This window comes from Panthera pardus, unplaced genomic scaffold, assembly GCF_024362965.1.
Source record: "Panthera pardus isolate Hobbes unplaced genomic scaffold, ASM2436296v1 HiC_scaffold_27, whole genome shotgun sequence".
NCBI lineage: Eukaryota > Metazoa > Chordata > Mammalia > Carnivora > Felidae > Panthera > Panthera pardus.
This window is the reverse complement of record NW_026526843.1, coordinates 117,596,125-117,609,011: the sequence shown is the minus strand read 5'-3', so window position 1 is coordinate 117,609,011 and position 12,887 is coordinate 117,596,125. Positions and strand designations below refer to the sequence as shown.

Here is a 12,887-nt window from a genome sequence, read left to right as displayed (position 1 = left end):
CAAGTTAAAATTAGATTGCTAATTAGAATTGCCGAGCGCCCGGTGCCCTCTCCACACAGCTCGGGACAGGTCTTGGCCGGCTTTGTGATCATTCCGGAATGGAAACCAGCCCTGGGTGAAAGGGTAGGGAGGAGGCCAGTTAATCTGTCTTACAGACAGGGCTGGCTCCAGCTCCCTCCAGAATTCCTGCTAACTCCGAGAAATTCCTTCTTTCTCCAAGTCATCATTACCATTCCCATGCAGCTTTAATCGGAGAAAAGGAAGGAAGGAGATGTCAGAACTCGAGGCCTCTAAGGAACATCTGATTCCAGCTATGTCGTACTGCAGCAAACAAAGGAAATGAATATGCTACGCTGAGAGACCGCGGCCACAAAATTTCAGGCAAGAGTGAGAAAAATTCCCGAAAGGAGAGTTAGAGAATGAAGTGTCAAAACCTTGGAGCAAACGGTATATGATACGAAGCCTGGCAAAAGGCTTCACTCGTCAGAATTCTAGTGACCCTCCGCAGCGGATTAACCGTGGTCGTGAGTTGAACGAAGTGACGCTTAGTTTACACGAAACTGAATTTAGCTTCTAACGTGAATACATCCAGAGGAAGCAAAATAACTGAAGAGTCCCTCGAACAAACCAAGTGGATGGAATATTTGGAATCACACAACAGAATTAAAGCTGTTTAATACGATTCTAACAAAAGACACATAAGGTCGCAATATTCCCTTGGAATAACTTCGTGTCAATCACTTATCCTTTCAGTACGCCGGTCAGTGATCCCATGACTACACATCTAACAATGCTTGAACTCTATTCTCTTCTTTCTTTTCTTCTATCATGATATTGGAAATTAAAAGTGACATTAAGAGGAGAAGGGAGGGGCGCCTGGGTGGCTCAGTCGGTTAAGTGTCCGACTTCGGCTCAGGTCATGATCTCAAGGCTCGTGGGTTCGAGCCCCGTGTCGGGCTCTCTGCTGACGGCTCGGAGCCTGGAGCCTGCTTCGGATTCTGTGTCTCCCTCTCTCTCTCTCTGCCCCTCCCCTGCTTGCACTCTGTCTCTCTCTCTCTCTTAAAAATAAATAAACATTAAAAAAATTTTTTTAAAAAGAGGAGAAGGGAAAAAAACCTCCTCAGTCATGCGTAAGTTGAAACAGGCCAAAATGAGAGCCTCCTTTGAACACATAGGAATGCTTCACAGAAAACAATTGTTGGAATAATTTTAATTTTAACTCAAGTGTACAATTCCATCTGATACACCGGATCAGAGCTTTTCAAAATGGTGTGCATAAGAAGCTGCTGGGGATCTTTTAAAAAGAGAACTACAGATGTTTGGGCTCACGTCTCAATATCCTAGGTAAAAAGCTGTCACGGGCAGAGCAGCGGGATTCTGCATCTCAACAGGCAATGAGGTACAGGTATGATGAAAACTAGCCCTGAAAACGCGAAGTAGAAGACGGGCACCTGGGTGGCGCAGTGGGTTGTGCCCGACTCCTCATCTTGGCCCAGGTCGTGATCTCACAGTTCGTGAGTTCGAGCCCCAAATCGGCTCTGTGCCGGTGGCACAGAGCTGTCTTGGGATTCTGTCTCTCCTTCTGTCTGCCCCTCCCCTGCTTGTGCGCTCGCTCCCTCCCTTTCTCTCAGAATAAACAAACTTAAAAAAAAAAAACATTAAATAGAAGAGGGGAGGAGGAAAGGAAGTAGCAGAGTGTATTTCTGGTACGAAGGGCAAATTAGGTTTTGCAAAACTCTGTGTGTGTGTGTGTGTGTGTGTGTGTGTGTGTGTGCGCGCGCGCGTGTGCACGCGCACACAGGCTGGATTTGATGTCCTATGTATTTCTTACTGTGAGTTCCAGTTAAAAAAAGAAAAGATAAAAATACCGCTCTAAGTTAGGTGTTCATAAGCTATGGTCTGTGAGCCATACTCCGCACACACCCGTCTGTGTAAATAAAGTTTTATTGGCACACTACCACATTCATTCATTTAGGGCTCGCCTGTGGCTGCTTTCACACTACAACACTGGGCAGAGGTGAGCTTCTGCAAGAGAAACTGCCTGGCAAAATCAAAAATAGTTATTATTTGGCCCTTTACAAAAAAAGTTTGCTAACTGAAACGATTCTGATCAGATGGCCTTGATCGGAACCACACTCTGGGAAACACTACCCTACTTGGTATACAGCCCTTCGGGATCAGACACGGAGCATTTAGCAAAATACTAATTTCTTCATTAGAAAACACTTCGTGTATTATTTTAAAAATCTGACAAGATGAATAAAATTTGATTTTTGAAAAGAAACACTAGATCCTGACACGTAAGAAGAACCTTTATATTATGTGTTACTGCCACAGGGGAAATTTTTCCGAGTTGGCCCTGCTCTTTTTTCCTTTGGGAAGTGTTGATTGCACACTGTAATTTCAGGAATTCATTCCATACTCATCATGGAAATATCCCGCCTGGTGGATCTCCTTTGACTGGGGACACCGGCTTCAGTATGGCAATTTGCTGGCTGTTTATTATACCTTACGCATGCTTTGAAAAGTAGCCCTTTGTTTTTCTTGAAATGCATTTTAAATGCTTTTAATATATGTGCTTTTATGTACATTGCAGGATTCCACCCCAACACTGTTATGTCCTAGCAACTGATCCTCAGTCATCACAAATACCTGAATGGCCAAGGAAGCCGGTCCTTGGCATTTCAATCAGGCTGAAGAAAAGCCCGAACGTGTGGTCCGGTTAATGATCTTAAATTTTGGAGATTTAGAGTACACAAAAGCAGTGAGGACGAGGGACCCTTTTTCTCTGCGGCTGCGGCTTTCTGCCATCGACCTGTGCCTGAACATAACGCACGTGATTTGCTTCATCTGGAGTCTGGTGCCAGCTCTTCGTGTGTTGCCATGAAATTTATCTCCCACTACTGAAGAGATAAGACAATTCTTTCCCAGGGAGTCTCATGGCTTGAGACTCTCCAGTCCGTCCAAGTACAAAGGCTGCCAAGCTATGTATTTCAAAGAACGCACAATGGTCTGAGAGCGATGGTCTGTGTCGGCACCAGAGACACATGGTGGCAAAGGCGCGAGGTGGATGAAATTCACCACCACGATCCCCCAAATCCTGCTGGCGCCTCCTCCAGCTCCCCACTTTCAAGTGCCGCTCAGAGGGCCCCCCAGTCCCTTCTCTGCGTTCAGCGTCCTCAGACACGCTTGCCCTCCCTGCCCAGCACCTCAGATTTAAAGGGTGTAGGTACCCATGTTCCTCTTTTCCTGAAAATCTATCTCTTACACCAACACACCCTGGCCAGGGACCCAGTCACTGTGAATTCCGAGTTTGGGGATCAACTATTCCTTGGCGATATGCCAAAGCAGTCACTCAAGAGAAAGCCGAACTGGGCCTCATCTTTCCCAGGTATTGTGTGCTTTCTAACACAGCTTCTGAGATAATGTCCCTGGGCACTTTTTTAAACAAGGGAGAAATTCCACACGCACAATTTTTCAAGTAATGGGGCAAATTTCCTATCCACGGTACCAGCTTTACCAAATCTCGATGTTTTCATCGTATTAGCGTAAGATTTTTCAAAAGGAAGTAAAACATTATCGATAGCATTGAAGCCCTGTGTGTCCCTCCCTAATTTCACTCAAGTCCTTCTTGAGAGGAAGACACCTTTTTTGAAGTCAGGGTGGGTGACTCCCAAGCATGTACAACGTGCCCAAACACTGTATGGGATTTGTTTTTTTTTTTTTGGAGTTTATCAAATGTTATATAACAATTCTCATTCCGTACAAAAGTACTGTAAATCTTGTTTCTATTTTTGTGATTTGTCCATATGAATACATGTCACCCTACTTCATTAATTTTAATTTTTGAAGACTGTTCCATCATATAAATATGCAACTGTCTTATAAACAGCTTCACTGAGGGGCGCCTGGGTGGCTCAGCTGGTTAAGCATCCGACTCTTGGTTTCGGCTCAGGTCGTGGTCTCACGGTTGGTGAGATTCAGCCCCGAGTCAGGCTCTGTGCTGACGGCTCAGGGGCTGCTTGGGATTCTCTCTCTCTCTCTCTCTCTCTCTCTCTCTCTCTCCGCCCCTCCCCTGCTTGTGCTCGCTCGTTCTCTCTCTCTCTCAAAATAAACATTTAAAAAAATAAACAGCTTTATAGAGATACAACGAACGGATAACAAACTGTACATAATTAACGTGCAAATTTAAAAGTTTTCAAATATGCATAAACCCAGGAAACAGTCACCACATTCAAGACAATGAACACATAGATCATGCCTCCAGTTTTCCTGTAGCCCCTTGGTAATTCGTCCTGCCCACCCCTCCCTGTCACTAAGCAACCACTGATCTGTTTCCTGTTGCTGTAGGTTATTAGAAAGTGTTATTTCTAAACTTCCATATGAATGTATTCATGCAGAATATACTACTTTCTGTCTGGCTTCCTTCACTCACCACAATTTATTTTTATTTTTATTTTTTTACTTGTTTATTTTGAGAGAGACAGAGAGAGTGAGTGGGGGAGGGGCAGAGAGGGAGGGAGAGAGAGAGAGAGAATCCCAAGCAGGCTCCACGTTGTCAGCGCAGAGCCCAACAAAGGGCTTGAACCCACGAACCGTGAGATCTTGACCCGAGCCCAAACCGAGAGTCAGAGCTTAACCGACTGAGCCACCCAGGTGCCCCCGCTCACCGTAATTTATTGAGATTCACCCATGTCGTGGCATGCATCAGTAGGCATTGCTCTTGTTTGCTGCTGAATAGTATTTCATTCTGGATGTGCCCCAAACTGTTTATTCATCTGTTGATGGACATTTGGCTCATTTCCAGTTTGGGGCGATTACCCTTCACACTCACATGAAAATTCATGTACATGTCTTACAGGGACATATGCTCTCATTTCTCTTGGTAAACACCTGGAACGGCTGGAACATACGGTAAGTGTACGTTTAACTACTTACGAAACTGTCAGTTCAGGACGTGTGGGTGGCTCAGTCGGCTGAGCGTCTGACTCTCGATGCCGGCTCAGGTCACGATCTCACGGTTCGTGGGTTCAAGCTCCAAATTGAGCTCTGTGCTGACAGCGTGGAACGTGCTTGAGATTCTCTCTCCTTCCCTCTCTGCCTCGCCCCTGCTCTCATGCGCGCATGCATGCACGCACACACGCACACACACGCTCTCTCTCTCTCTCTCTCTCTTTCAAAAATAAATAAATATTTAAAAAAGAAAAAAAAAAACTATCAGGGGTGCCTGGGCAGCTCAGTCAGTTAAGCGTCCGACTTCAGCTCAGGTCATGATCTCACGGTTCGGGAGTTCAAGCTCCGCATCGGGCTCTGTGCTGATGGCTCAGAGCCCGGAACCTGCTTCGGATTCTGTGTCTCCCTCTGCCTCTGCCCCTCCCCCACTTGCACTCTGTCTCTCTCTCTCTCTCAAAAATAAATAAATATAAGAAAATTTTAAAAACCTGTCAGTTCTCCCAAATGCACCGTTTCATTCCTATAAACAGCATGCGAGAGTTCCAGTTCCTCCACATTCTCAAAAATACTTGCTATGGTCCAGCTTTTTAATTTTAACCATTCTACTAGGTAAGAAGGGTATCACACCAAGGTTCTAATTTGCCCCGATGACTTTTCTTGACGACTTCCTTAATGACTAATGATTTTGAACGTCTCCTCATGTTTTTATGTGCCACCCACATATCTCCCTCGGTAGAGTACCTGTTTAAATCTTTCATCCGTTTTGGCAAAGGTATTGTTTATTTCCTTACTAACGAGGTTTTAGAAGTTGTTATATATCTGCGTACAAATACTTTTTGATTTAGATAAAAATCTGTCCCCAATCCGTGGCTTGTCTTTACATTCTCTTGACAGTGCTTTATAAAGAGTTTTTACTTTTGATGAAATACAATTTAGAACGATCTGTTTAATTTGTAAAGATTTCTTTGATGTTTTTTTCTCATTCTGTATAAACCAATCTTTGCCCAACTCAAGGTTCACCAGGATTTCCTCCCATGCTTTCTTCTAGAAGTTCTTTTTTTTTTTTTTAAGATTTTTTTTGTTGTCAAGTAATCTCTCCACCCAACGTGAGTCTCGAACTCACAACCCCGAGATCAAGAGTCACATATGCCTCTCCGACTGAGGCAGCCAGGCACCTCCAAGTTCTGTCCCATTGTCTTTCACATTACGTATATGATCCATTCAGATTTAATTTTGGGGGGCGCCTGGGTGACTCAGTCGGTTAAGCGTCCGACTTCGGCTCAGGTCACGATCTCACGGTTCGTGAGTTCGAGCCCCGCGACGGGCTCTGTGCTGACCGCTTGGAGCCTGGAGCCTGCTTCGGATTCTATGTCTCCCTCTCTCTCTGTGCTTTCCCCACCCACAACTGTCTCTCTCTGTCTCTCAAAAAAGGAATAAATGTTGAAAACAATTAGATTTAATTTTTGTATATGGCATGAAATATGGATCGAATTTCATATTCTTACATGCGGATATCCCCTCCTACGGGGAGGCTAAAACTCAGTTTCCAAATTCCCCTCGTGGCCAAGTTTTCTTTGTAGTTTCAGGGTCTACATTTTTACCTCCCAAACTGCTAACTTGTTATTTTCCTATTTCTTTCTCTCTTATTTTCTATCCTTTTGTGGTTTCACAAGTTTTTGCTCTTTTAAAATCAAAGTTATGCCCTCATTTATTTCTTTAAACATCTTTTTAATATTTTCCCATAAAATGAATTTCACCTGGGGTGAGGTAATGTCTTTGCTGAGTTTGTCGGCTGTATTTTTCGAAATGCAAGCTTTCCTTATATGCTCCAGAACTGTGGTTTGAGTTTCAGATTTAAAGGGAAGGAGTTAGCCATAATCTTTACTTCCCTCGCCCTCCTTGCTTAGCCCACCCCGCCCAGCGGGTTTACCGTCAGTCGCCCTCACCTCACCCGTGGGGGTCCTCATTCGGGAACCCGGTATTACCTCCGCCTCTCTGAGGCTTCTGTGTGGGTGTCAGAAATAGTGCAGAGCCAGGCGCTAACCTGACAACGGGCTTGTTCCAGACTCCCAGGCCTGAAGTTTGCTAAAAACTCTGACCCTAGGGAGAGGTTGGCAAGAATCCTTTTCGGTGTCTTTTAAGGAAGCGAGAAGGCTCATACAGCCCGTGGCACGAACCAATGAGCCTGATTTCAGTCCCCCATACCATCCGGAGCACTGGTACCCTTCAGCCCAAGGCATCAAGAACTATTGACCCATTGGACTTGAAGGCGGAGCTGCTTCGGTCTCTTCCAGACCAAGTCTCCACTAGCCTGTGTTTTAGCCACAGCCGCGGCTTTGCGGGTTCATCCCATTTCTGGCCCGTGGAGATCTTTCTCTTGTTTTGGGTCCAGCTATGTCTCTTTGCTTTCCTACTTTGCTATGTGCTCTTGTCACTGCACGTGCACCCCTTCACTATCTTGATCCGGCTCATGAGAGAGGTCGTCATGCTGGGAAGTTAAGCAAGGGAAAGGCATGCTGGCCGGGCTGAATTAAGGGCCCCCAAAGATGCTCTTATCCTAATCCCAGCAGTTTTTGAACTATGGCACCTTACATGACACAGGGACATTGCGCATGTGATTAAGGCAGGGACCTTTGAGAGAGGGCGTATTATCCTGGATGTTCTGAGTGATCCCAATGTAATTAGGAAGGTCCTTAGAAGAGAGAACCAGGAGAGGCTGTGTCAGAGAAAGAAACTTGAGGAGGGAAGCAAAGGGCACAGAGTGATGTGATAGGGAAACCAGGAGCCGAGAAAGGGCAATGAATGGATTCTGCCCTAGAGCCTCCAGAAGGAAACAGCACAGCCAAAACCTTGACTTTAAGGCCGGTGACACTGATTTTGGACTCCTGACCTCCAGAAGGTCAGATACCAAATCTGTGTGTTTTAAGCCACCCAGAGCAGTAAGAAACTACTACGAGCCTTGAGAGGTGGTGCACGATAATGGAAGGGGAAATACATCCCGCGAGGATTCCAGGCGGACGCTAAGTTGTACAATGTGTATGTGGGGAAAAGTCGCTTCTCAACACAGCTGAGTCAGTTCTTGGCCAGGGACTGGTTTCACATTAATCTGTTAATTCACTGTAAACAGCTTCAAGAACTATTTGATTTGGTTTCACTTTGACGTCTCCGATCGCCGTCACAATTTACCTGTATAAATAGCTTTCAACCCATACAGACAAAGTAATCTAAAATATGATACAATATTGAATGTACCTTTGAAATTTTGTAGAGAACAGAGAAGAGCACATATATTGGCTATCGTTACCTCTGTGCACCACTTAATAGTTGCTAATTTAATTTAATTATACATATTTCATGAAAGTATGGTTATGAGCAGTAGTAGTTAAATCTTGAATGAATGTTTCCGTTTTTAAAATGGCTACAAAATCACCTTTGGAGGGAGGCAGAGAAATGGGTAAAATAAAATGGATCCTAAGTATTTCAATAAAAACCGTAGGGATTTTAAACACATAAACATTAGAAAAGAATTACTATTCATATATCCACAAAGGGATATATGATACAGTGAAACTACAGGAGTTTTGCCACCACAAAATTATACCTGTCTGAATTCGCTCAAAGGCATGGGAAAACACTTCGCCATCTCTATATAAAATCTGAGTCACTGAAACATTTATTTAATACTGTGATAATTGCTAGGATATAGCGATAAATAGGAAATGAACTCTTCCTCTGTGGAACCCACCTTCTCCTAGAGAAGAGAGATGAAAACAATGGCTGGGGCGCCTGGGTGGCTCCGTCGGTTGGGCGACCGACTTCGGCTCAGGTCATGATCTCACGGTTCGGGAGTTCGAGCCTCGCGTCGGGCTCTCTGCTGACAGCTCGGAGCCTGAAGCCCGCTTCAGATTCTGTGTCTCCCTCTCTCTCTACCCCTCCCCTGCTCACGTCCTGTGTCTGTCTCTCAATAATAAATAAACGTTAAAAAAAAATTTTTTTTAATAAAAAAAAAAAAAGAAAACAATGGCTGTAACAGACCAGAGCTCCACACTGCCCTCTGGAGTTCAGTAATGGAGTAGAGGTAATGTAATGCAATCCTTGTATTACAGATGTGCATAGGAGACCATGATAATACAAAGAAAGGGGTAGAGAAAAAAAAAGGTCAACCAAGGGACTTTGAGCTACGTCTTAAAGACGTAAGAGGAGGTTATAGAAAATATAGAAAAAGGGGGTATTCAATATTTCCTAAGCTATTGAAGTGCATGGGAGTATGACATCCTCTCCAGGAGAATATGGTATCTTCTGCCCTAGAAATCATACCTTCCCTTCTTTGATCTTGGTTCCAATAATTTGTCGTCTTTGTTGAATGATCTCAATGAGAAGATCACACTCTTCCATCAATTTGGCTTCTTGACGTGATGCATTGACCTATAGGACAGATAGAATGGTGAGCATTTAATTTGGCCTTTGTTTTCTGTTAAATGCTCTTTAATGTAGACTACTACGTTTCTGGCAATCACTAAAAAGATACTTTAAATGTTAACTCTTTTTCCAATTATACAAAGATGGAAAATATAGGACTTACATGTCTACTCCCTTCCTTACACTCTTGGAAAACACTATTATCCAATGATAGCAGTCTTCTCTGCTAAGCCATACTCAGCCACAGAATCTTTCTTAACACAACATATACACAGCTATTACCAATTAGTTGGAAACTGACACTTGAGATATATTTGCAATTCCTTCTTCTATATCTTGAAAGAGAGTGGAATTTTGGCCTATTAGACATATAAAGTAAGTTTAAAAAGAACGAATAGTATTCCTTTATGGAGGATAGACTACTATTAACGTCCATTGGACACATTTTCCAAATGCAAGGTAGCAAGACTATATCACATTTACTTAACTCTTCTTTCAAATAGACATCAACTTTGCATTTAGTCACTATGAAAACACCAAAAAAGAAAACGGATGGTTGGATATTTTATTCATCTTATGACATGATTTAAAATTTTACTTCTGGTATACGTCTGAAAGACCAAGATTCTACAATGAACATAAGCCATTCTCCAGGAAAGGTAGATCATTATAGAATGGCCCTTATTTGAAGTTTTTAAGACTCATTATATGCAAGGCAGGGTGACAATTAGCTCATTCTTGGCAACTGGGCTTGGGAAATACTCTGCACACGCTATTTCCTCCACCTCTTGACAATTCTGAAATGCTTATTCGCAAACAGAGACCCCAAAATCACAGCTGTGGGAAATGGGAGATAGCATGCTTGAGTTTTATGATTTTGACACAGCACACAAGTTGCAGTGTTACAGAGAATGACAATGGCATCATTGATTACTCTACCATATCTCAGGGAGGAGCCATGGCCCAGTCATTAAGCCCTTCTGATTTGGGATACTTTATTTAACTGGAGTAATTCCATTCTCTATGAATGAGATAAACTGGAAGTAGGGTCAGAAGTTCAGGATAAATATCCATTGATGGCTGTTCAGAGGAATCACGTCCTGTTTCCAGAGGCCAAGATTCCTTGCGTTTTATTCCTGATTATTATGAGACGCAGGAGAGAGACTACTCAAGACATCTTCTTATTGAGAAGATAATGGTCACTGGCCATTTGCAGCAAACCCCGAGATCAGGTCCTATGTCAGATTAGCACGCAAACATGCTTGCTGAATGTGATGAACAAAAGAGAAAATTAAAAGACGTTTTGAGGGGCGCTGGGGTGGCTCAGTCGGTTAGGCGTCTGACTTTGGCTCAGGTCATGTTCTCACGGTTTGTGGTTCGAGCCCCGCGTCGGGCTCTGTGCTGACAGCTCGGAGCCCGGAGCCTGCTTCGGATTCTATGTCTCCCTCTCTCTGGCCCTCCCCGGCTCACGCTCTGTCTCACTCTCCCTCCCAAGAATAAATAGACATTAAAAAAAAAAAAAAGACGTTTTGATGGGTAAGTACAGAATGTGGAACTCAGGCTAATATTTCAAGGAAGTTCACCACCGGACTCAGTTTCTCTTACCATGACTTTTATGTTGTCATTTCTAATTTCCCTTGAGGATTCCCAAATAAAAACTCAGCTATCCATGGACATATTTACTCAAAATGCCACTACTCTCAAGAAATTTCTTGTCTTACCTTTTGACCTCTAACTGAATGTAATGACTGGCTACAACTGAGCTGTGAAAAGGAAGGAATCATATTGAAACCATGGGCACATTATGATGGAGAGAGTGAAATTTCTGGAAAGTAGCACCTTATACTTGAAAAGTATCTTTGAGAGGAGTGCCTGAGTGGCTCAGTCAGTTAAGCGTCTGACTTCACCTCAGGTCATGATCTCGTGGTTCATGAGTTTGAGCCTGGAGCCTGCTTCGGATTCTGTGTCTCCCTCTCTCTCTGCCCCTCCCCTGCTTGTGCTCTGTCTCACTCTCTCAAAAATAAACAGTAAAAAAAAAAAAACCCACAGAAAAGTATCTTCTAGAATGAGCCCCAAGAGTGACAATTTTGATAGAGTCCAATTTACTTATTTATCTATTGTCATCTGTGCTTCTGGTGTCATAGCTAAGCAACCCGATCCAAGGTCATGAAGAGTTAGGCCTCTGTTTTCCTCTAGAAGTTTTATCTCTTACATTTAGGTCTATGCACCATTTTGAGTTAGGTTTTACGTATGCTTCCAAGCAGGGTCCAACTGTGCCTTCTTACTTCTGGATAGCCAGCTGCCTAAGCACCATCTACTGGAGAGACTATTCTTTCCTTCAGTGAAGTGTCTTAGCACTTTTGTCAAAAATCAATTGACCGTACCATGAAGTCCTCAGGTTTTGATGTTGCTAACATATTCTGTGCTTAATGACATTCTGGTTTTGACTGAACTGGATCCAACCTCACTAATAGTTCTAGAGGTAGGTGTCATGAAATGTGGCGTCGAGGACTAGCTCTACTCATAGGTCGATGTTGGAAAAGTCCAGGAAGATAACCATTTCAAAATTCTCCTATTTTGTAAAATGAGGGGAACGGTATCTGCTGTCTCAGCCATGTGGGATTATTGTGGTAAGTACACGAACTAATATCTGAGGAAATAACTACCACTGTGAAGTCACAGACAAATCTCAAGTAGTATCATCTGCATTGAGAAGTAGCTTTGTTAATAGACTATGATTTAGTTTGGGATCCATTTCACTCTCAAGATCATTGGGATTTGGGTTACTCCATGGGAGGAAAAGTGTCCCAGTTGCCATCCTAGCATGGGGTTTGATTTAATCCAAATTCTGACCATTTGATATTTATGATGGATAGATTTGTTTTACAAAAAAAGTAGACTGAAATCTACTTTGTTGAGCCAAATATGTTTTGGGAAAGCTGATACCACAACCACCACTGGCCGAAAATATAATTTCTCAGAAATTTGGAAACATGATCCATTCATTTTAGGCCAAGTATTTTCCTTAGATCTTTCAAAAAACACAGAGTTGACTTTCCTTTGAAACCAGGAAAGTTGAATCTCTTTTGATACTTTGATGAAGCTTCCAAATTTTTGTAACTCTAGCATTCTTCTATTCCAAAAGGTACAATAAAAGAAGTTGAATGCTATCCTGTATTTCTAAAATTCTCCCACTACAAAGAAGTTTTCCACAGTTTTGCTGTTTTATGTGTCACTTAAAAGAAGTTAATGACTTGATTGGATTTCATTTCTTATATGGGCTATTAACCCAAATATGGGTTTATTGGTCGCTCGCAGCGTGTTCAGGTGTTTCTAGTTCGCAGGTTTGGTTTGGAAGCTGGCAGCTCTTGGTTATGATTTCAGCCTTCGATTTCTGATTCACGTCTTTTGATTCAGAATCATGAAGGCTAATAATGCAAACAAGCGCTTTGAGTAGAGCCAACCTAAGGATGAAAGAAACAAGCCTCAAACCTTCTTTCATAGACCTCTATGTC

General features: G+C 43.1%; 1 protein-coding gene across 7 annotated transcripts in view; it reads right to left on the bottom strand.

Moving 5' to 3' along the window:
* The window catches only part of MID1 (midline 1), a 547,050-nt gene that overhangs the window by 36,053 nt on the left and 498,110 nt on the right, over window positions 1-12,887 (bottom strand). For all 7 annotated transcript variants that reach the window (XM_019417856.2, XM_019417859.2, XM_053891845.1 and 4 more), the window contains one exon: window positions 9,271-9,378. In XM_019417856.2, the coding sequence (XP_019273401.1) occupies window positions 9,271-9,378 (108 nt within the window). The remainder of the gene's footprint in view (window positions 1-9,270; window positions 9,379-12,887) is intronic.